The sequence below is a fragment of the Muntiacus reevesi genome, chromosome 12, assembly GCF_963930625.1.
Source record: "Muntiacus reevesi chromosome 12, mMunRee1.1, whole genome shotgun sequence".
In the NCBI taxonomy this organism is placed as follows: Eukaryota; Metazoa; Chordata; class Mammalia; order Artiodactyla; family Cervidae; genus Muntiacus; species Muntiacus reevesi.
The window spans coordinates 29,030,872-29,053,256 of NC_089260.1; the positions used below are offsets into that span (position 1 = coordinate 29,030,872).

Here is a 22,385-nt window from a genome sequence, read left to right on the forward strand (position 1 = left end):
TCCCTGATGGAATCAATGCTCATAAACTATAAACCAATGTCTGGAACATTGGTTTTCACAGCAAGTTTCACTCCTTATGGATCTGCTTATATATCACCAGTAACAAACAATGGTCCACAAAAGATTAAAAATTCTATGTTTTATGTGTACACAGACAGGAAGTTGAAATTATATGAAAAAAATACTAAACACGTGTGAACTTAGACCTCTGATTTTTTCTAATTTTATGAAAATCTTTATTTTTCACCTTCTTTTCCTTTCTTCAATATTTCATTCAGAAAACTTGCAAATATGTCTGTTTCTATATAGATAGGATATTCTACCACAAACTCAAACTCAAAAAAGCAAAGCGAAAAAAAAAACCCCCACCATTTTCATCTCTTGAAAATTTGTCTACTCTGCATGACTATGACTAGCAAATTTTCATCTGTATACTAAAATCATAACTTTGGGGAAAGCCTCTAACAGAAATTTATTCCATTTCAAAGTATATGTTTTATTAAATTGCTAGGTTCTCTTTTTTAAAACCATAAACATCACATAGTGATATACTGCAGATTAAGAATCCCAAAGAGTGGTGGACAGACCAAAAAAAAACAAAGACCAGTACCTGATTTTGACACTAGCTCTCTATAATGTATCAAAATATTATGGAAGCCCTAAGTAGTAAAAATAAAATCAAGGCAAACATGTAAATAGAGAATTGAAAAGGGAATAAGAGAGAATTAACTTGGGCATAAGAAACAAATGTTCAGTTTGACTCCCAATAGAATAGGAACTTAGTTCTCATAACTAGAACACAGATCAATATTATGGATGTTAAACTAAAAGCAAAGCACAGAATGTAAGCCCAGATATGAACTAAACCAAAACATAGGCCAAACTTATTATGTCAGATTTCCCAAACTAGGACTTACATTGCTCCTGGCATGATGCACCTGATAATTCAGTGACTCTCTCAATACTGATTGCTGAAGACATTAAAAATTAATCGATTTTTTTATATGAATTCCTTGTCAAACTTTCCTTTCTGTTCTATCATCTCTCCATTGGTATATGATGTTGTTGTTCAGTCTCCCAATCTTGTTTGACTCTTTGTGACCCCATGGACTGCAGCATGCCAGGCCTCCCTGTTCCTCACCATCTCCCAAAGTTTGCCCAAGTCTATGTCTGTTGCATCAGTGATGCCATCCAGTCATCTCATCCTGTGATGACCTCTTGTCCTTCTGCCCTCAATCTTTCTCAGCATCAGGGACTTCTCCAATGAATCAGCTATTTGCATCAAATGACCAAAATACTGGAGCTTCAGCTTCAGCATCAGTTCTTCCAATGATTTAAGGTTGATTTCCCTTAAGATTGGCTGGTTTGATCTACTTGTTGTTCAAGGGACTTTCAGAAGTCTTCTCCAGCCATTGAATCACAGTTTAAAGGCATCAATTCTCTGATGCTCCGCCTTTTCATTCCAGCTCTCACAACCATATGTGACCACTGGGAAGATCACAATCTTGACTATATGGATCTTTGTTGTCAGAGTAATGTCTCTGCTTTACAACACACTGTCCAGGTTTGTCGTGGCTTTCCAGCCACGAATCAGTCTCTTCTGATTTTATGGCTGCTGTCACTATCTGCAGTGATTTTAGAGCCCAGGAAGAGGAAACCTGTCATTACTTCCACCTTTTCCCCTTCATTCTCCATGAAGTAATGGTATATATAGTGCTTAATTTTGTCATTAGTCAAGGACAATTGATACTCCTCTTCTGCCTTAAAATCAATTTTAAGGTTATTTTTTCTTTTGTGCTTCATCATTATGTAATTCTTCATTTTCCTTCCACCTCACTTTCTAGCTTTGAAACAGTTTCACATGAGAACATTTAATCATATCCTACTATTTTGTATTTTTCTCCTACTCTAAATGGTCCATTTGCTCTTCATTCAACTCTTTTTTGTTTACCTCATCTCTTCCTTTCTATGAGAGATTTTCATGGGTTTTGATCCTGCATCATGTTCTGAAAGCATTATTTTTCAACTGAAGCAAACTAGGTCAATAAAACTTATTCTAATACATGAAGAAAGATAGAAAGTACATTTAGCTCTTGTGTGCAGACTAAAATTTATGTCATTGCTTTGCTAGTTTATGCACCACCCTGCCTCTTATCCTAGGATATAGTTACATGACTTTTCTTTCAGATATAATTTAAGATATTTTTAAGAATTAATTTAAGATATAATTTAAGATATAATTCTTACTAATTTAGGAATTAATTTAAGATAGAATTGTAAGATATTCTTACAAGTTTGTCAAATTTACCTCAATAAACTGAAGTTTAAGAAATAAAAATAAGTAAGTTTTCATTCTTCACCCACTTTTGACCTGCAGATGCCCAAACTGACACAACTATTCGGAAAACAAAACATCCTAAATATGATGCAGTTGTGATGTGATTGTCCACAGACTTGATTTCCCATATACATTTTTCAACCTGTCTGCTGAGTGATAGCTTGATTTTTGCTTTGGGTCCTTCTCCTCTTTATGCTGTTGCTACCCACTATGATTAACCACTTATGATTTCTTGAAGTTGTCCAGTATTCCTTTTAAAGTGAACAAACTCCTCCATCCCACAACACTTTTAAACACTTTTTTCCCATCTTTTCCAAAAAGTTTGGCATATGAAATAATTTTCCTTTCCATGATGGCTATGTTTATTAGCTAGAATGTGGTAATCATTTCACTATATATATATATATATATATTTAAATATCCAATTATAGACCTCTTAAATACATATAATTTTTATTTGTCAATCAGATCCCAATAAAGCTGGAAAAATTAGTCTACATCTCTTCTCCTTATTGTTAAAGTTCATAGAAGTTAATATCTGAAGGAAATTTTTGAAACCATTTAGTTAGGTTTCCTTTTCTACCTCTGAAGGTGAGAAACATTTAATGTTTTGAGGATCATGAAATTTGTTAGGGGCAAGGCCTCTACTATAAATTATTTAAAAAATTTTCCGATGTAAGTATGTGCATGCCATTGACTGTCTAGTGAACTTTTCAAATGTCTGTGGAATTTCAGTGAGCTTTCTCCTTGATCAAACTGCATAAGGGCTAAAAAATATTAGTTTAAGTGGGATCATATTTATTAATAAATTAAATATTGTTTTCTTAATTTTCAACCAGAAAACTGAGGAGATTTACTAGCCTGTGTTCCTATTTTCATCTAATGAGAAAAAATAAATGAAAGCTAACTCTAATCATTTCAATCTCCTTGAATTTTCTGAATATTCTTAGAGTACAACTGGAAAATTAAAGTTGAAATATAGAAAATATTTCAGAATCCTTTTTAATTTTAGCCATTTAAGGAAAAAGATTGAAACCTGAACTCAAAAGATTAAGTAAATTGTAAAAGCTCTAGATACACATTCACTGAAAATGTTCCTAGCATATAGCTAGTTCCAGCACTCCATAATTCACTTCAAATTTTATAAAGCTACCATAAATACAGATAATAATGTTCAAACATCACATTTAAGTTCAAATCATTTGTGAAGGCTGCTTCCAGAACCTTCTATCCACAGGAAACTAATGATCCATTAGTTTCAACAAAATACCCCATTAACATAAAATGAATTTGTCTATGAGAAAGGCTATTATATTCTTCTAAGAGTTTTAAGTTTGGATTTATCTTTACCCTTACAATATTAAATAATAATACTCATCACCTGGCCAAAGATGGTGAGGCATAATTGAAGTTCTATTTGTCAAAAATGGAGACAACATTCTCATTATTTTTAAATAAAAGAGGTAAAAATAAAGAGAGTGGAAATCCTGAGAATTCTCGTTTACCTAAAACTTTTAGGCATCCTTTAAGATCCAATAATTCAGATCATATTTATTTTATAGTAACACACAATATTAAAGCCATCATGGATCATAGCTGGCTCTCATTTATTTACCTATCCAAGTATTCATTCAATGATGATGTTTTAAATGCCATTTGCATGAAGGCATGGTGTTTGGAAAAGTACCATGTTTAGCCCTACTAATAAGGGGAGGCCATAATATCAAAATCAGAATATATGCCATAAAAACTACTGAAACTATAGTGGTTTTAAAACTGAAAATACAAAGATTTTATCATTTGAAATAATTGTTTATGTGTAATTTTACCTCTAAATGTGTTTCCTAAAAAAATTAGTCACAATAATATATAGGAATTAATTTATAAATTAAAAGTGTTTCACTTTAAATGTCTTAATTGTATATTTTTACTGTTTATTTTATAGTGTGTTAATAAGATATCAATTTAAAAAGGAAAACAATTAATTTTTGCAGAGACTATGTTGTTAAGTCTCTGATTCTTTGTCTAAAATAAATATTTACTATCCTAAATGCATATGTCAAAATATGCAGTTATCCAAATCAGGAGAAATGTACCACATGAAAGTCCTACATGCTACTAGTAAATCTAGGGACAAGAAAGTTTTAGGAGAAACAACTGAAGAAAGAAACTTATGTCCTCTGAGCCAGCTCCAGTGTATTGCTATCTTTAAGTTAGTTGTGTTGTTTTTCTTTATCTGTAGATGAGAACAATACTTATCTGACTTTTAAAATACTTTTGTAGACTGTTAGGATATTAGTTGCCTTTCTTTCTTTCTTTTTCCTCCACCAAATCAAAAACATCCTAAGAGCCATATTTAAGGTTTTCCAATACCTAATATGGGATTTCCTAGGTGGCTCAGCTCTAAAGAATCTACCTGCTGGTTTAGGAGACACGGAAGACACATGGTCAATCCCTGGGTCAGAAAGATCCCCAAAGGAGGAAATAACAACCCACTTCAGTATTCTTGGGGTTTCCCCAGTAGATCAGCGATAGAGAATTTGCCTGCAATGCAGGGGATGCTGGGTCCATCCTGGGTTCGGGAAGATCCCCTGGAGGAGGGAATGGCAGTCTCATGGACAGAAGAGCCTGGCAAGCCATATAGTCCATAGGGTCTCAAAGAGTCAGACATGACTGAAGCGACTTAGCACACATGCATGCATGCCGGTATTCTTGCTGGAAAATCCCAGGGACAGTGGAGCCAGGCAGGCTACAGTCCATGGGGTCACAAAGAATTGGACACAACTGAGCATGCATGAACAAACACAATATAACTTCTAGAACTCATAGGTGCTTATATTATTTGGAAAGCATTAGTAAATAGGTAAGACTGTATTCCATGCCTTGTTTATTGATAGAACCACAATATTTTTGTCTTCATAAAGAGTTCTAATGACAAGGATAAATTACATTTTTCTATTCTTTAAATTTTATATCTAAACTTATTGTGATAATTATTTCATAATGTATGCAAGTCAAATCATTATGCATAAACTTATGCAGATGCTGTGCTGTGCTGTCCTCAGTCACTTCATTCATATCTGACTCTTCGTAACCCCAGGGCCTGGGGCCCTCCAGGCTCCTCTGTCTGTGGAATTCTCCAAGCAGTAATACCTGAGTGGGTTGCCATGCCCTCCTAAGAGTATCTTCCCCACCCAGGGATTGAACCAGTATCTCCTGCATTGTAAATGGATTCTTTACCTGCTGAGACATTGGGGTAGCCCCAAACCTATAGTCAGAGAAGGCAATGGCAACCCACTCCAGTACTCTTGCCTGAAGATTCCCATGGACGGAGGAGCCAGGTAGGCTGCAGTTCATGGGGTCTCGAAGAGTCGGACATGACTGAAGCGACTTAGCAGCAGCAGCAGCAACAAATCTATAGTACTGCATGTCAATTATATCTCAATAAAACTGTAAGCACAAGAAATAGTAGTAGAAAAAAAACCTAGAATAGGCAAAACACTAGTGTGGTATGTTGAAATAAACTATGAATAATCCATCTGTGGGGAAAAGAGACTATATGCTGTTTCATATTCTGACATTGTGGCAGAGCCCATTGGTTGTTCTCTATTAGCGTCTATACTTTTCATTCATAGCAGTACAGTTTTTAGCTGAATTTATTAACATCCTGGATAAAAGACTGCATACGCCAGCCCCCAGTGCAGCCAAGTTTCATGTGACTATAATCTGACAATTGGATATAAACAGAAGTGTCATAAGCAATTTTTGTGTAAGGAAATGTTAAGGACTATTGTTGTAGAATACACAGATGTTGGGAAGGCAAGAGAGAAAGCTAGGAAAACAGATAGGAGTATAATGTAGTAGTCTAATTGATCCGGGGAGAGATGATAGTTATTAGGGCTCTAAGTTACTAGTAGTTAAGATGGTGAGAAATGTTAAGATTCAAAATATATTTTGATTCAATATTTGCCTTTGAATTAAATGTAAGTTGCTAGAATGAGAGGAATAAAGCATGATCCCAAAGTTTTTGGACCTAAACTGTTGAATTGTGTTGCCATTTATTGAGAAAGACATGGGAATGAGACAGTTTGGAATTTATGGAAGATATCAGGTTATATATAATATAAATATATGTATACTATATAGCCTATAGATTTCAGATTTTAAATCCATATTTTCTTTTGTCTTTTCAGATAAAATGGATTTTTTATGTTATTCAACAGCTTTCAAATTTTGTTTCATCCAATCTATCGATCTTTTCTCTTAGTGACATATTTTGTTTTTGGCTTTTGAACTTTGAAAGCTTTCCTCACCCATGAGCTGATAATATTCTGCTATATTTCCTCATTTTAAAATTTAATTATTTACAGTCATCTGGGATTCATGTTGTGATAACTGCAAAAGGAAAATATACTCAAGGCATCATATGAACTAGTATTACCCTAGTATAAAATAGACATTGTTATTTAGTCACTGAGTTGTGTCTGACTCTTTTGCAACCCCATGTGCTATAGCCCTCCAGTCTTCTCTGTCCATGAAATTTCCTAGGCAAGAATACTGGAGTGGATTGTCATTTCCTTCTCCAGGGGATATTCCTGACCCAGGGATCGAACCTGTGTCTCCTGTATTGTAGGCGGATTCTTTACCACTGAGTCACCCGGGAAGCGCAAAACAAACATAAAATAGTATTAAAAAAAAAAAAAAAAGAAAAAGAAAAAAATGGGAGACCAATTGCACAAATAAATATAGATAGAGAAGTCCTTTTGAAATCATGATGAAGGTATACCCCACACTACTGAAAGAGAGTTTAACAAACACCCTTTATAGGATAGAAAAAAAGGAAAGAAAGAGCACTCATTATTTTCAGATAATATTTAAAATATTATCCAAAGGTATACATAGAATTTTGTGACTTAAGTACTTTTAAAAATAATGCTAACTGTAGCTGATAAAAATGTTAAAATTTTAGATTAGCATGCATCTATGTAAGGATTTTCATAAAATAATACACACAGATAACTTTCATTTGGAATTTTAAAATGTGATTGAATATCATCTAACATTTATTGAATTCAGATGCTGTGGTGATAGAACACTCTACACATGCATTGGGAAGCAATACACCAGATGCCTCTCATGTTTTCCACATGTTACAAGCTGAGGTACTAGCTCTCTCTGCTCAACAGCAATATGCAAACACTGCCTTTCTCCAGAGCAAAGACCTGTTTACTTACTATTACATAAGATCCTATTTCCCTAGACTCAGAGTTCCTCTCCTGTACACAGCCCACTGTGCATATGGGCATCACCTGACTGTCTTCTCATTGTCCTGTGAGAACTGAGGCTCCTTGAACCCGAATAATTGCTGATACTCCTATTCTGTTGCTGTATATAATACAGTCCTTTGTCCCTGGCTCAGCAATTTTGTGTCTTCTACCAGCATCCCTGAAACTGTGGCAGGTTTACTGGTTATATTTCAAGTAGGGTAAAATGTCAGAACCATTACAGTTATTAATAATTTGTAGATACAAAATGGCAACCCACTCCATATCTTTGCCTGGAAAATCCCATGGACAGAGGAGCCTTGTGGGCTTCAGTCCATGGGGTCGCAAAGAGTTGGACACAACTGAGCAACTAATACTCAATACAGATCCTTGTTCTTGTCATGCTCCAGTTTCTGTCTCTAGCACTGACCTGTTAGCTCTGAGCAGCAACTCTTAAGTGGATTACTTAGTCCTGTCAGGAGTTTGAGCTTTGTCCCTGGAGGAGCATAGCACATGTCTGTAAAAACTGTCATTTCTTCCTTTGGTTCACACTGAAAATGGATCACCCCACTGGAAGCTCTATAATTCCTAGGAAACCCTGTCTATTTCCTAACTTCTTTAGCCCAAATAACACTTGGTTAAATTGTCACATCCATTTTCTTATTTGAACAAAACTTTAAGAAAAACAAAACAAATAGCTAGATATGCTGTTCTTTTTGAGAAAGTGGAAATTCAGAGTTTATATGACATGACCAACATTATAGCATATATGAATATTTATTAATGTTACCAATATATAATAGTGTGTATATATATATGGTAGAAAAGCAAGTTCCTCAGTTCCTCAGTGTTAGTTTCTCAGTCATGTCTGACTCTTTGCAACCTGGACTGCAGCCCACCAGGTTTCTCTGTCCATGGGATTTTCCAGGCAGGGATACTGGAGTGGGTTGCCATTTCCTTCTCCAGGGGATCTTCACAATCCAGGGCTCAAACCCCTGCACTGGGGGTAGATTCTTTACTGACTGAGCTACCAGGGAAGACCCAGAAAAGCAAAGATACTAGCTAATATTTATTGAGTGCTCCTTAAGTATCAGGCTCTGTTCTTTGAATATTGCATCATTAACTCCCTTGATCTTCCAAACAACCTTGTAGAATCAGTATTATATTACTCACATTATGAAGAAATGAGCCTCACAGCATCTGCGTGCTTAAGTAAGCCTTAATTACTAGACCTTGTAAGTTTTTTTTCCATTATCATATTTCTTACTAAGAAAAAAGATATGCTATTTATAAAATAAATTCATATTAAATTGTAATCATCTTAAAAAATATCTGAAGCATACTGTAAGGTTGTAATAATTAAATTTAACTTATGCGATAAAATATAGTGATATGCTACTTACTAATCAAAATAAATCAATTTACCAAAGTGAAGGGAAAAAATATAAAAACTATATTAACCATATCTTTTTTCAGCTAAAGATAGTTCTCAAATGATAAAATACATCTTTTAACTTTCTGTTCTTTCTCTTCTTGTATTTTCTTTTTTTTTTTTTAATTTTTTTTTTCTTCTTGTATTTTCTATCCCATTTTGAACAATCACCTAAATGAGTCTCCCAACATGATATGCTAGGCAGAATTCTAAGATGGGCTCCAAGATTCCCATACCCTCCACATGAGTGCTGGTGGAACCTATGGATATGATGTAATGGTCACCCCCCTTCAAAAGGTTACATTATGTGGCCATGTTAACAGGACAGTCTCTCTGTATGTGACTGCTATATGATAAGGCTTCTTTGTTAACCAACTAAAGAGAAACTGTGAGAAAAATGCTCTAGCTAAGTAAGAAGAAAACTGTGTTTTAAACTGTCTTTGGGTGGTAAAGAACCACAAGAAGCCTATAAAATCTAAAATTCCTGATCAGTCACTGGTAAGAAATAGGAAACTTAATCATACCACTGGCAAGAAAATACATTCTACCAGCAACTAGTAAACTTGGAATAGGACCCTGGTCTTAGGTGTAATAACAGTGTTAGCCAGCACCCTGACTGCAGATTTGTGAGATCTGAGCTAAGAACCCAGCTGACCCCTCCCAGACTTCTCATCTATAGGCCTATGAGATTATAACTTGTGTTAGTTTGTTAAATGGTGGTAATGTATTATGCAGTAATATAAAACCAATATAGATGGGAAGGATCATTTTGTGGAAAAATTCTTTTCATATCCTTTGGAGAAATAAGTGTGTATGATATGTCTATGTAGCAAAGCACAATGAAGTATTGTGTAAAACATAGCAAATGATAGCGAGTGCTTGACAGTTACAACTGAAAGAGCACGCTGCAAAGTGAGAAATAAAATCTTCAGTTGTAAGCATAGTGTAAGGACCAAAAGTATTGGTAAGCACCTTCAAAAATGAAAGATAACCAGAATAATTATTATAAATACAAATGAATATGAATAAAATATTTATATATTTAGAAATACTCACTAATCTTAACTACATAGTTGGAGATATCATCATTAATTTAATAATTAGATAAAAGAACAATAACTGAGGAACATTTAGTTCTCTGAATAATACTAAAAGTCAGAATCAATGCCTTGAGGTCAATTCATATTAAAGAGTATACAAAACCTAAAGAATATTCTAGACAAGACAACATATCACACTATATAGGAAAAGTATAAATTTTATTGGGATAAACTGTGTTGTCTTATGTGATATGGGGGAAATTATTAAAAATGCACTCAAAGCTAAGACTCGTATAGCAAGTACTAAAAATACAATTTGATGACATAATTAGTTCTCCATGCAGAAAATATATTTTTATCTAATATAGAACATATACTCATTGGATGCTCTTTATTATTCTCATTGAAATATTTGATTTTCCCATTTTATTTTACCTTTGTTTATTTTTTTAGTCATATTAAATGGTGCTCTGTTAAAGAGCATAATTATTTGTAAAAGGAAGAAACCATTTCAAATTTAATTTACTGCCATCATACTTATAGTCAAATAATAAACATAAAATTATATTTTGTTAACTTTTTACATTTTGCTGAGGAATCAAGATAAATCTACAAATGAATTTCTTAACCAAACTCAGAGTATACTTTTCTTTTAAACCATGAATTCTATGTTATCAGTTTTAATAACTTATCACAGTGTATGGTCTTTGAGTGTACAAAACACAAAAATATCTTGACATATAATTAGAATATTAAATTAATCATTGTCTCAAACTTCATTCTAGCACTCACATCAAATGATAAATGACAGAAGTTGGCAGATATGACACATTTAGCAGCATATATAAAAAGAGAAAATTTATTGTGAAATGAGATTACATACTATGTTTAATCATCATGGTTTTGGAAAATAAAATACAATCTTGAATTCCAAATTCCATCCCATCTTATCCATATGAAGCACAAAGATTAAGTAGGTCATATGTCACTGGCTTTACAAAATTTTTTTTAATTTTTAGTTTCTTTTTCTTTTTATGCCACATGAGCAATTTTGCATTTTTAAATGCTTCATAAAGAAACTATTTATTTCAAGAAAGTAAAGATTTTGAAGCAAAGAAAATATCCATAAAAAGTGAAAATAACTTTAATTATAATTTATGACTTTTCTCAAATAAAAGACCAAAATTTTTCTAAACCTTGTTCATTTAATGTAAGTATCTATGGTTAAACATAGCCCTTATTCACCTTTTAACATTTTCACTGGAGGTTTAAACTTTTGTAAGTGGAAAGTGAACGTGAAAATGTCAGTGCTCAATCATGTCAGACTCTTTGTGACCCCATGGACTGTAGCCCACCAAACACCTCTGTCCATGGAATTCTCCAGGCAAGAATACTGGGTAGCCGTTCCCTTCTCCAGGGGATTTTCCCAACCCAGGGATCGAACCCAGGTGTCCTGCATTGCAGGCAGATTCTTTACCATTGAGCCACCAGGGAAGTGGGATATGTATTAAATCTTTCCTCATTACTGATTAAATTATTAGATAATCCTGTCATTCAGTTCAGTTCAATCATTCAGTCATGTCTGACTTTTTGTAACCCCATGAATTGCAGATAATCCTGTATGTTGAACTTAACAAGCATTGTGCAGTGTGCCAGGATAGTGTACTAAAATACAGGGCACTTTACAAAATAGCTAAAAAGTTCTATATACCCTCAAGCTTCTCACAGACTAGTGTGAACAAAAAAATTAAAAAGTGGCAGAATGTAGTGTAATGAAAAAATGTGTTCATATCTGAGCATGTAGAGAAAGATCATTGTTGGGTTCAATGCTGGATTCCATAAATGACTTTCCAAAGATAATTAAGATCTGCACAAAGCCTGGAAAAATAAGAAATAAGTGGGCCAGGCAAGAAGAGCTAGAGATTTAAGGAAGAATAGTTAAAATAGCATCATATATGTAGAAATTTAATACATGTTCATGTGATCATTTCTTGAGTTGAGGCAAACAGTGATAAGAAATAAGGGTGGAGATCTGTTATTGCAGAGCATGTATGTGCTACACTGTGCAGAAATGAGAAATATTCAAAATGTTATTGCTTACCGTTGAAAAACATTCATAGTTTAATAGTACTGTTCAGGTTGTATTGTGAATAAAGTGAAAATGTGTATCTTCCTGGATAATAGAAGTAAACTTGAAAATTAATAAATTCTTATATATACCTAGCCACAGTCACACAGTAATTATAACACTGTGCCTTTTAAATCCATTATGAGGATGATATTTTGTAATTCTCTAGATTGGGATTTTCTAACACTTTCAATTTAAAAGAGAGAGAATATAGCCATTGTTTGGTAGTAACTTTAAGTCAGTACATTCAATAAAAATATTCAATTACTATGCTGTACACCTAAAACTAATATAATACTGTAAACCAACTATACTTCACTTATATAAATAAATACAAGTGTGAGAAGGCACTCATGGCCTAACTAGAAGGTCACTGGCTACTATAGACAAAACCACCACTGGGCCAAGTACAGGGACCTGTGCACAGCCACCCACATCATCAGCTAAACAGGTCACAGGGAAGAGGCTCACCAAAGAGCCAGATTGTGGAGAACAGACCTTTGGAGGGACTGCCTGCAACTGACAAAACTTCTGGAAGGGCCAGACCCCCAAAGGCCTCAAACCTATGGTCACCATTCCAGAAAGGCCAAGACACACCTGCCGACACTCTGAGGATCTGAGCCTTGAAGACAGGTCACCCAGAGGGCCAGATCAAATGGAACCTAATTGCCAAAAAACTCGGTCATGAGAGTTAAACTTCTCAGAGGATTGTGCCATTTGGGATGGGACTTTGGCAGAACATGGTGGCCTAGATATCTGAAAGTCTAAACCACCCAAGACTTCTAGTGATAAAAATTCTAGAGATGGAACATCCAATGAATCTAGCCATGAAAGATGAAAAGTCAAAGGATTGTGCTGTGGAGTTCAAGGCCACCTGAGAAATTGTCTTCTGTAGTGTCAGACCAAACAGGAGAGGACCACTGAAGAAGTAGGCCATGGAAAACAGGATCACCAGGCTAGACCCTGGAAAATGAGGGAGAACCTGGCTGTAAAGGAGGTGATATGAAAGGGCAGTGAGGGAGACAGGACCTCACCCTAGCTCCCTGGTACCATCTTTACCTCCTCCTCCCACCCCTGGCCATTGGTGGCTAATGAGACCAAGAAAAGTTGGAACACAGGGTGGATACCAATAGAGCGAGGAGATGGGAAGATAATCTCATCCTCTGCCTGTGACTCCACCCAAGGAGAAGGGAGGAGTTACCCAGGGGAAGTAAACTTGGCAGTAGATTAAGATATCTCAATACCTAAATAGCCAGATTTCCCAGACTTCCCTTGTGGCTCAGCTGGTAAAGAATAGGCCTTTAATGCAGGAGACATGGGTTTAATTCCAGGGTTGGGAAGATCCCCAGGTATTCTGACCTGGGTCACAAAGAGCTGGATATGACTGAGCAACTTTCACTTTAATGGTACCCTAAAGGCAAATGTTTGAACTTGATCAAGAGACCAAAAAAAATAAAAAATAAAAGTTTCTGCATGTATCTCCTTATATTATGTTTCAAAAATATGATCTCCTTTATTCTTTAAAGTATTTGAGGTCATGATTCATTAACTTCTTTTATTAACCTAATGTATTCATTGCTAGAAAACTATTTAATATATATAATTTTAATGTATAAATCTCTCTTGCTACAATTCAACTCTTGCTAGAAGCATAATTGACTTCATTCTCTATTGTAATATCTTCATTAAAGTTCATGCTACTGCAGTTTAAAATTTTAAAGCTTAAGAATAAAAAATAACACCTAAAATTAAAATTCTCTGAAGTCCTTTGACATTTTCAAGTAAATTTTTTCAATAAACATGTGTGATGAGTAGCTAAAATAGAATAGTAAATAGTGTAAACATTATTCTGTATGTGAATTGTTTAAAAGGGACACAGAATATATATAGGTCACATGTAATATATGCAAAAATATATTTCAACTTTTATGTTTCATCTTGTTTTAATACACAGCATTATCAGTATTTTTATTTTTCTAATGCTCTTTTACACTAAATTCTATGTGATCATATGTGTTTAACTATTATGAAATTAGTTTGTGGTTTAGATATAAAGTAAGTCTCTAAAATGTATATAGTTTATATCTCTAGGGCACATAAGCATATTTTCACCTTAAGGTTAATGGTTTAATTCTGTAATTCTTTCTCATTACAATTTTTTCATAATTTCTAGAGTGATAGAAATCCATGTGGAATGTTTAGCACTGTGACTGACACAAAGAAATCGCTCACTACATGTTACATGATAGTAGTACTGTTATTATAACAAACTTTTTTATTTCTGAATTAAAATTTAAAATTGATTTAATAAAAAATTTTCTAAAACAGAGACTTCTATCTCTGGAATTTCTTAATTATTTAGTCATACACATCAGTAGTCATTATGGCATAATAGTTACCTTGTGTTTGAAGTGGTTTTCAAAACTTTTAATTTTTATATTAATTTCTGGTTGTTAAATTAGATTAATGACACATACTGAAATTATTCAGTATGCATTGGAATTCTCCCAGACATTAAACTAACCAATTCATATAATATATAAAATGTGAAAGGAGTAAAATGTAAAAGGAGTCTGTTGTATAAAATAACTTTTAGCAAAAACTAGAATATATTTTGAACACTGATTGTCATATCTGGAGAGACAGAAGAGTATTTTGATTGTGTGCTCCACAGAATACAGATATTACTAGTTTTGTCCAGACCAGATTTTGGAAGATGGTTCTTTGGCTATTCAACTTAGTATGCACTACTGTTTTTTTTCCCAAACATATTGTTTCACAGAACACTTTTATAATCATTTGTTTTTAAAAATCTTAAGAAACCCATGGAAAGTTCTATGAAACAAATTTTGAGAAACAGTGACAATAAATTCAAGTGTATGATAGACAGTAATGAGGAAAAGTAAAAATATATGCATCTAGATATTAATGGGGAAAATTTGCCACAGAAATTTAATACCTTGCAGCTTCAACTTCAAAAAGTTTAAAAGAAAAGTATTGCTGATAAATGGTTAAGAGCTCTGAAACTAAATAAAACTTTGTGCGGGGATATCACCTACCACAGTTTTAAAGTAAATGGGCTGAAGTAAGGCAACAGAAGTTTATAACAAAAGAGACAATCTATGAAAATCACAGATGACTTATGTTTATCAATTATTATGCATTGGATTTGCAATTGCAATGCATATTCCAGGGCTTCACTCCACAGTCTGATTCAGGATATGTTACTAGAACCAAGAATCCTACATTTTAACAAATTCTGCAGATTATTCTAGTGCATGTGGTCTGGTATTGGCAGTTTAAAAAATACAGATAAAAGCACAAACATTATTAATAAATAGAGATCTCATAAATTCTAGTACACAATAACAATGTCTCAGGAAACTATAGAAGATAAAATAATTAGTGTAAAAAATGATTATATAAAGGGAGATGAAATGATAAATGAGATTCAGATATTAGGATCATTCTGATGATGCATGCACAGGTGTACATTTAGAAGACAGGCTTTGACATTTCAAACCAAGTTTTCTGAACTTTACAATACACCAGTTGGCCTTGATAGTGTCATTGGCTGTGGTTAAATAAACAGTAGTAGTTACTCCCTCTTTAAAATGTTACATAGTGTTGCATGTGGTGTGGTAGGATTAATGAAACTTAACCTCCCAGGGGTCACTGGTGGTAAAGAACTCGCCTGCCAGTGCAGGAGATTTAAGAGATAGAGGTTCAATCCCTGAGTCAGGAAGATCCCCTTGAAGAGGGCATGGCCACCCACTCCAATATTCTTTCCTGGAGAATCTTCTGGACAGAGGAGCTGGTAGGCTACAGTTCATAGGGTCACAAAGAGTCGGACACGACTGAGTGACTGAACATGCACAAGCCCAACGTACCCTGCCATACCCCAGAATCACAGAATCTGTGAGTGTTACCCTGCAGAAAGATCTGCAGGTGTGGGTTATGCTTATGTGAATTATGTTTGAGGATTTGAACACAGGGAAATTGGGTCTACCTGGATAATCAAAGCTAATCTAATGACATTGGCCTTTAGAAGCTGAGAAATTTCTCCAGCTAAAGTCATAGATGAATGAGGAAAGAAGGTAGTAGAGAGACGAATTGAGAAGGGGAAGTCAGAGAGATTTCAAGTATGAAAAGGATTCATTGCGCCAGTGACTAGCTCACAGATGTGGTCTTACTTGCTAGGAAGAGAGAGGCCTCTAGAAACTGTGGGCAATGGGTACTTTCCAGGGCGTCCTGATAAGGGCCTAACTGGCTGACGTTTTTATTTCAGCCATATGAAACTCTGAGCAAAGGACTAGCAGAGACCACCAGGACTTCTTAGCTATAGTTTTCTGTGGTAGCCACAGAAAACTAATATTACGTGGTAGAAGATTCCCATCACAAATCAATACCTGACAATATTCTGTAGTTTGATAACCAATCCCTCAATACCACTTGGTTGCCCAGTACCTTGTATTAATATTTTAAGTCAGGATCTCCCATGCATACATTTAAATGTCATGAAGAAATATGAATCCATTTCGCTGAGGCAGAAAAGACAGAAATTTAATGCTGTATAGGTAGAAACAATGGACAGCTATGAAAATATTTTTGAGACTATTTATTGAAACTTGATAGTCAAATTAGAAAGTATGACAACATTATAATTCATCTTCCAAGTTCCTACAATTTCAGTATATTTAGTACTTGCTGAAAGAATAAACTGCCTTAAAATATCTTTATACTTTGATGAACAGAGTTCAAGTTCTCTATTATGGAGCCATTAATATAAAATTACTGTATTACTAGCCTCTTCAATATTGCCAAAATTACACTTAAAAGTAAACCTTTGTTTTATAGTGTTTGAAAGTGTGAATTAAGTTGCCAAGTTAAAAGTATTCAGCTATTGTGAAAGCACCTTCAAAAATAATTATTACTATTACAATGTAGGAAATTAAGTCATGGAATGCATCCTCCCCTGCTAGAGAAAGACAATTCAGAAATATATTAGGTAGAAAATTGTCTTCACAACTACTGTGATATGGCATTATTTAGGGCATCAAAAAGATAAAATATTTTTCCTTAATTGTTTGCTAGAGGGTGCTTTTTTCCTAGGGTGGAAGCACTAGATGAAATTCTTAGCTTAACCCCCCCCCCCCATGCAAGCTGTTAACCTTCATACTAAATCAATCTATTTCATATATGATTTTTTTTTTTTTTGCTAGTGTGCTCTTTAAGCATATTTTGAAATACTATGTGCTTAGAAAGTAACCACCCTTGCTACTGTATTTGTATATCTTTTACCGTGATGCTAGATTTACTGTGGTACATTCTGGTTATGTGGTCCTGGGGACGTGAGCTGAATTTTGTCATGCTATTTCTATGGGTAAAAAAGATACCCTTCCCTAACTAGGTGAAATTTTGTTAAATCACATAAAGAAAAAATGACAACTACATGACCTCAATATATAAACCCTTGAGAACACATTCCTGGAGGAGGAAATGGCAACCCACTCCAATATTCTCACCTAGATAATCTCATGGAGAGAGGAACGTGATGCTATGGTCCGTGGGGTTGCAAAGAGTTGGACAAAACTGAGCACATGCACATACATGAGAAAAGTTTACTTTTGCCTTCAGAATTTTTTTTTCATTTCAAAAAGAGAAAACAGTGTAGATTCTATGCATTTCTAACACCATCATCTGAGCCTGTGATGTCATCCCATTATCAAACAATATTTGTATCATGAAACAGGAGTACCCATATTATGTAGGATAAAGAAATATAAAGATTATTAATGGCCTCAAACTTCTATTTTTTTTAAGGTTTCTTTGTTTTCCTCTTTCCAATTAAGAAATTATGGATCTGTGGAACTGGAAAGACTGGTTTAAAATGAAAAATGTCAACTCTTGACTCTTAATGGGCTTTTCTCTTGATTCTAACTTGTGGAGAACCCAAATTACCAGTTTATTTTATGGCAGATAGGCAAAATACAGAGAATAGGGTGGAGTCTGTTATGCCTGAATGAATCTCAAATTAGGCCTAGAATCCTTTCACTGACACATTTTGTTCTGTTTTATTAAGGCTAAAACCTATAATGATGCCATGGTTTCATCTCCTAAGATTTAAGGGGAAACTTTTTGTCTGTCTGGGCACATTGCAATGAAGCATTAAAACATACCAAGTGTAGCTTTTTATTATATATTGAGGATTATTGAGAAGGTGAATCTTGGTGTAAAATTTGATATAACATGATGAGCTATATCTTCTGTCCTGGTGATTTTTCTTCTATTTTTACCATTGAGAATTTTGGTTTTGTTACGTTAAGTTGGGCCATGGTCTTTTTATATTACCATCACTTACCTTCATAGTATACTTTAAATCCATGAGCACTAACTGCAAAATCACTGGTCAAACGTAGTGAGAATACAGATTTGGTACTTGTTACTGGTGGTGGCAGATGGAATCCTGTTAACCTGAAACATAAATGGAATTAACTGTTAGTTATAGACATTTTACCTAATAGAACTGAAAGAGTATTAAAAATCATTTTTATCAAATCCCCAAGTTTTGTATAAGTGTGTGTGTGTGTGGTATGAATTAATTTATGACACGTTGATTTGAACATGTCATTCATATAAAGTAATTACTATAAGTATATATAAATGTATTTATGTGTGTGTATTATTACTGTTTATCATATCTATTACATATATCATTTACATTAGGATATTGATCAATTCAAACTTTGGGAAATAAGTTATGAGGCTATGGATTTTCTGTGTACACTTTAATTGCTGATTTTAACAACATTTAGAAGAAATTTTTGTCAAATCATTTTCCTGACTGTTTAAAATATATATAAAGAGTGGGAAATATTTAGAGAAATGTGATATTAAAAACAGAAATGTGATCTAAATATGAAATTATGAAACTGAAATGTCCACAAATGAAAAGTGATTTTGTTTTAACAGATTCTAGGAGGTTCTATTAAAACTAATAGTTGTGAATTATTTTTGGTTAATATTCATAATTTTGCATAACAAATATTTGTCTGATATTTTACCCATAACTTGCTAGTTATTTTGCTAATAATTTATTGCATATAATTATAAGCTCAATTATATAAAAGTTAATTTACAATTGACACTTTATAAACCAAAAAAGAAAAATTAAAAATAAGAAAAAGCACATTCATGGCATGTAATTTTTCTAAAACTAATGACGATAAATTATTTAAAATTTTTTCTATGAATTGCCTTTTACATCACATTCTCATTTTTTATTCTTAATATAAGACTAAGAATTGAAAATTTTATGCAATGGGATTATAATATTTCTTACTATACTTGCTATTTTGCCCAACATTATAAAGGTAAGATTTGTCTGTACTGAAATTACAATGAGTTTTTATTTCTGAATAGCATAAGTTCTTCTTTGTCTCAGGTTTATTTACTCTAAAAATTTACTAAGAACCCCAGAGATATTATGGGTTTGATCTATCAATATTTACTCTATTTAAGTTAAAACTGAGAAACATTTTAAAATGTACATTGATTATTTTAAAATATCCAGAATAAGCCCATTACATGTTGACATAAGTAATATCTTAATATTAAATAGTTTTTTTCCAAAGCAAAAACTGAGAATACATTGTACTCTATTTTTACAAATCTCTTTAATGTTTGGCCTATTAGTAGAAAATAGCTGGATTGTCATATCTGCTCCTTTATGGAATATTTTGCAATATGTTATTTTGTTTGATGGGTATGAAGTAATGTAATTTCACTTAGGTATTTAGTTTTAAAAGGGAAGAGTATTCTAGTAGCTTTTGTATGTAAAAATGGTTGCTCTTCTTTGACACTACACAAAAACTTGACAGTTACAATGCTGAATTCAAACTGGACCAATTCATTGTTTGTACTCTGTAACGTTAAATTCCTTTGGTTCACCTTGCTATTGTAGCAGATTATATTTACTCATGCATTTTTAACATTATGTATACATTGGTCATTTGAAATATATTGGCTCACTGAGTTAGAGATCTTCCAAGTATTGATATATATTGATCTATTTCATTATAAAATATTTTAAAATCACCTTTATTTTTATTTCTATTGAACTAACCAGAAAAATCTTTAAATTTGGTGACGTTCTAAAGCTTATAGTTGTGGATTGAAGTTTTCTAAAATTTTAAGATTTTAATTGAAAACTCAGATTTCATCACTGACAGCAAATCTGCCAGTTGTTTTTCTTGAAGTAACAAGTGAGGCTCTTTTTCTTTTTTTTGAAGGGGCAAGGGGGAAATATATAACAAATGCCTAACTGTAACTAACTGTAGTTTGCCTGTTAGTCATTCTTTCAAATAAAAATGTTGTTCCATGAAAAATGTGGCTAAGTCTGCTGACAGCTCAAACTGTTTTTGCTTCAGCCAAACATCATATTTTGGTAGGCATAAGGAAGTTTTTTTTTTTTTTTTTCATTTTTTTTTTTTTCCGTTTTGTCAAACAGGTTGTTAAAAAGAGGAGTGTTACAGGATGGACATTTAATAAAATAATTAGTTATAATTTTAACAGGAGCATTCTTAGGAACAACAGGGTTTCTTTTTTTTTTTTTTGGACTACAAGTATGCGGCAGTAAAGAATACAATGACTAATGACTACTAATACAGTTTGAAGTCACTGACTTGTGTTAATGCACCAGCAGTTTTATACCCACCATTACTTTTGTACATGAGGGCAAATGTCAATATAGACAAAAAAAAGTAAAAAATGCCTCAGCAATATCATGAGGCTTCCCTGGTGGCTTACATGGTAAAGAATTTGCCTGCAATGCAGGAGACTTGGGTTTAATCCCTGAGTCAGGAAGATACCCTGGAGAAGGGAATGGCTACCCACTCTAATATTCTTGCCTGGAGATCTCCATGAACAGAGGAGCCTGAATGGGGCATGACTGAGCAACTAACACTTTCACTTTTCTTTCAAAAGTATTATAGAAATAGTTTTGATCTTATGGACTCCCTGAAAATGTCTGTTTTCAAGGATACATGGTTCACATTTTGAGAACCACTATTATATAGGAATCTATTGCAATAAATATACCACAGTTAATTGATTCACTCACTGTTGAACATTTGGGTTCTATGTACTTTATTCAGTAGGTCTTCATCAACAGCCTTATGAAAGTCCACTTTTGGGATTTTCTTGCAGTCCAGTGGTTAAGATTTGGTGGTTCTGCTTCAGGGGAAGTGGGTTTGATCCCTGGTCAGGAAATAAGATTCTACACCCCGATCTGTGCAATTTTTTTTTTTTTTTAATGCAAAAGAATCCACTCCTGAACACTTACATAGCAGTTTCTCTAGATCATATAAGCATTGGCTTTATTTTTTTCTCTTTTTGCTGCATAAACTATGCCCAACAAGGGACTTATTTGAACTTTTTTCTAAACTCCTTTGTGATTTCCTCTTTGTTCTGTGATTAGCAATACATCTCTTAAATTTTAAACATATGGGTTGCTTTAGTTATATATATATATATATATATATATACATATATATATATATATATATATATATATATATATATTTACCAATGTGTTTCTCATTTGTATTACAGTCAGATAACATTTTCTGTATGAATTTAATCCTTTAAAATTCATTCAAATTTTCTTTACGGTCAGATATTGGGACTTTTGATTATGTACTTAGTTTTCTTATAAAGGACAGCATATTATTTTCCTATTCCTAGTTCAAGTTAACACATACTTAACACATTGAGATAATTATCTCACAGGTATATGTGTCTAGGTAGGTGTAAATTAACTGATTCTCTGCTTAGAGTCTCACAAGGGTGAAATCATGGTGTCAACTTGAACGCTTTGCTTTCTGAAAACTCTGAAGTTATGTCTGCTTCCACTCCCAAATTCAGAGGGCTGTTACCAGAATTCAGTTTCATGAAGTTGTAGAACTAAGGACCTCATTTCCTTGCTGGCTGTTGGCTTGGGGTCATTCTCAGCTTTTAGAAATTGCGAGCATTTCTTGGTTTGTGGCTCCTTTCATCCATCTCCAGAGTGAGAAATGGCAGTCCAGGTTCTTATTCTTCAAATTCTTTAGTTTCTCTTTCAGCACCATCTTTCTGCCGCTCCCTCTTCTGTCTCCAGATGGAGGAAGTTTTCTGACTCTTCTGC

At 33.7% G+C, this 22,385-nt stretch overlaps 1 protein-coding gene across 3 annotated transcripts in view; it reads right to left on the reverse strand.

Moving 5' to 3' along the window:
- The window catches only part of CSMD3 (CUB and Sushi multiple domains 3), a 1,308,014-nt gene that overhangs the window by 1,095,029 nt on the left and 190,600 nt on the right, over positions 1-22,385 (reverse strand). For all 3 annotated transcript variants that reach the window (XM_065902671.1, XM_065902670.1, XM_065902669.1), the window contains exon 3: positions 18,564-18,676. In XM_065902671.1, coding sequence (XP_065758743.1) covers positions 18,564-18,676 — 113 coding nt within the window. The remainder of the gene's footprint in view (positions 1-18,563; positions 18,677-22,385) is intronic.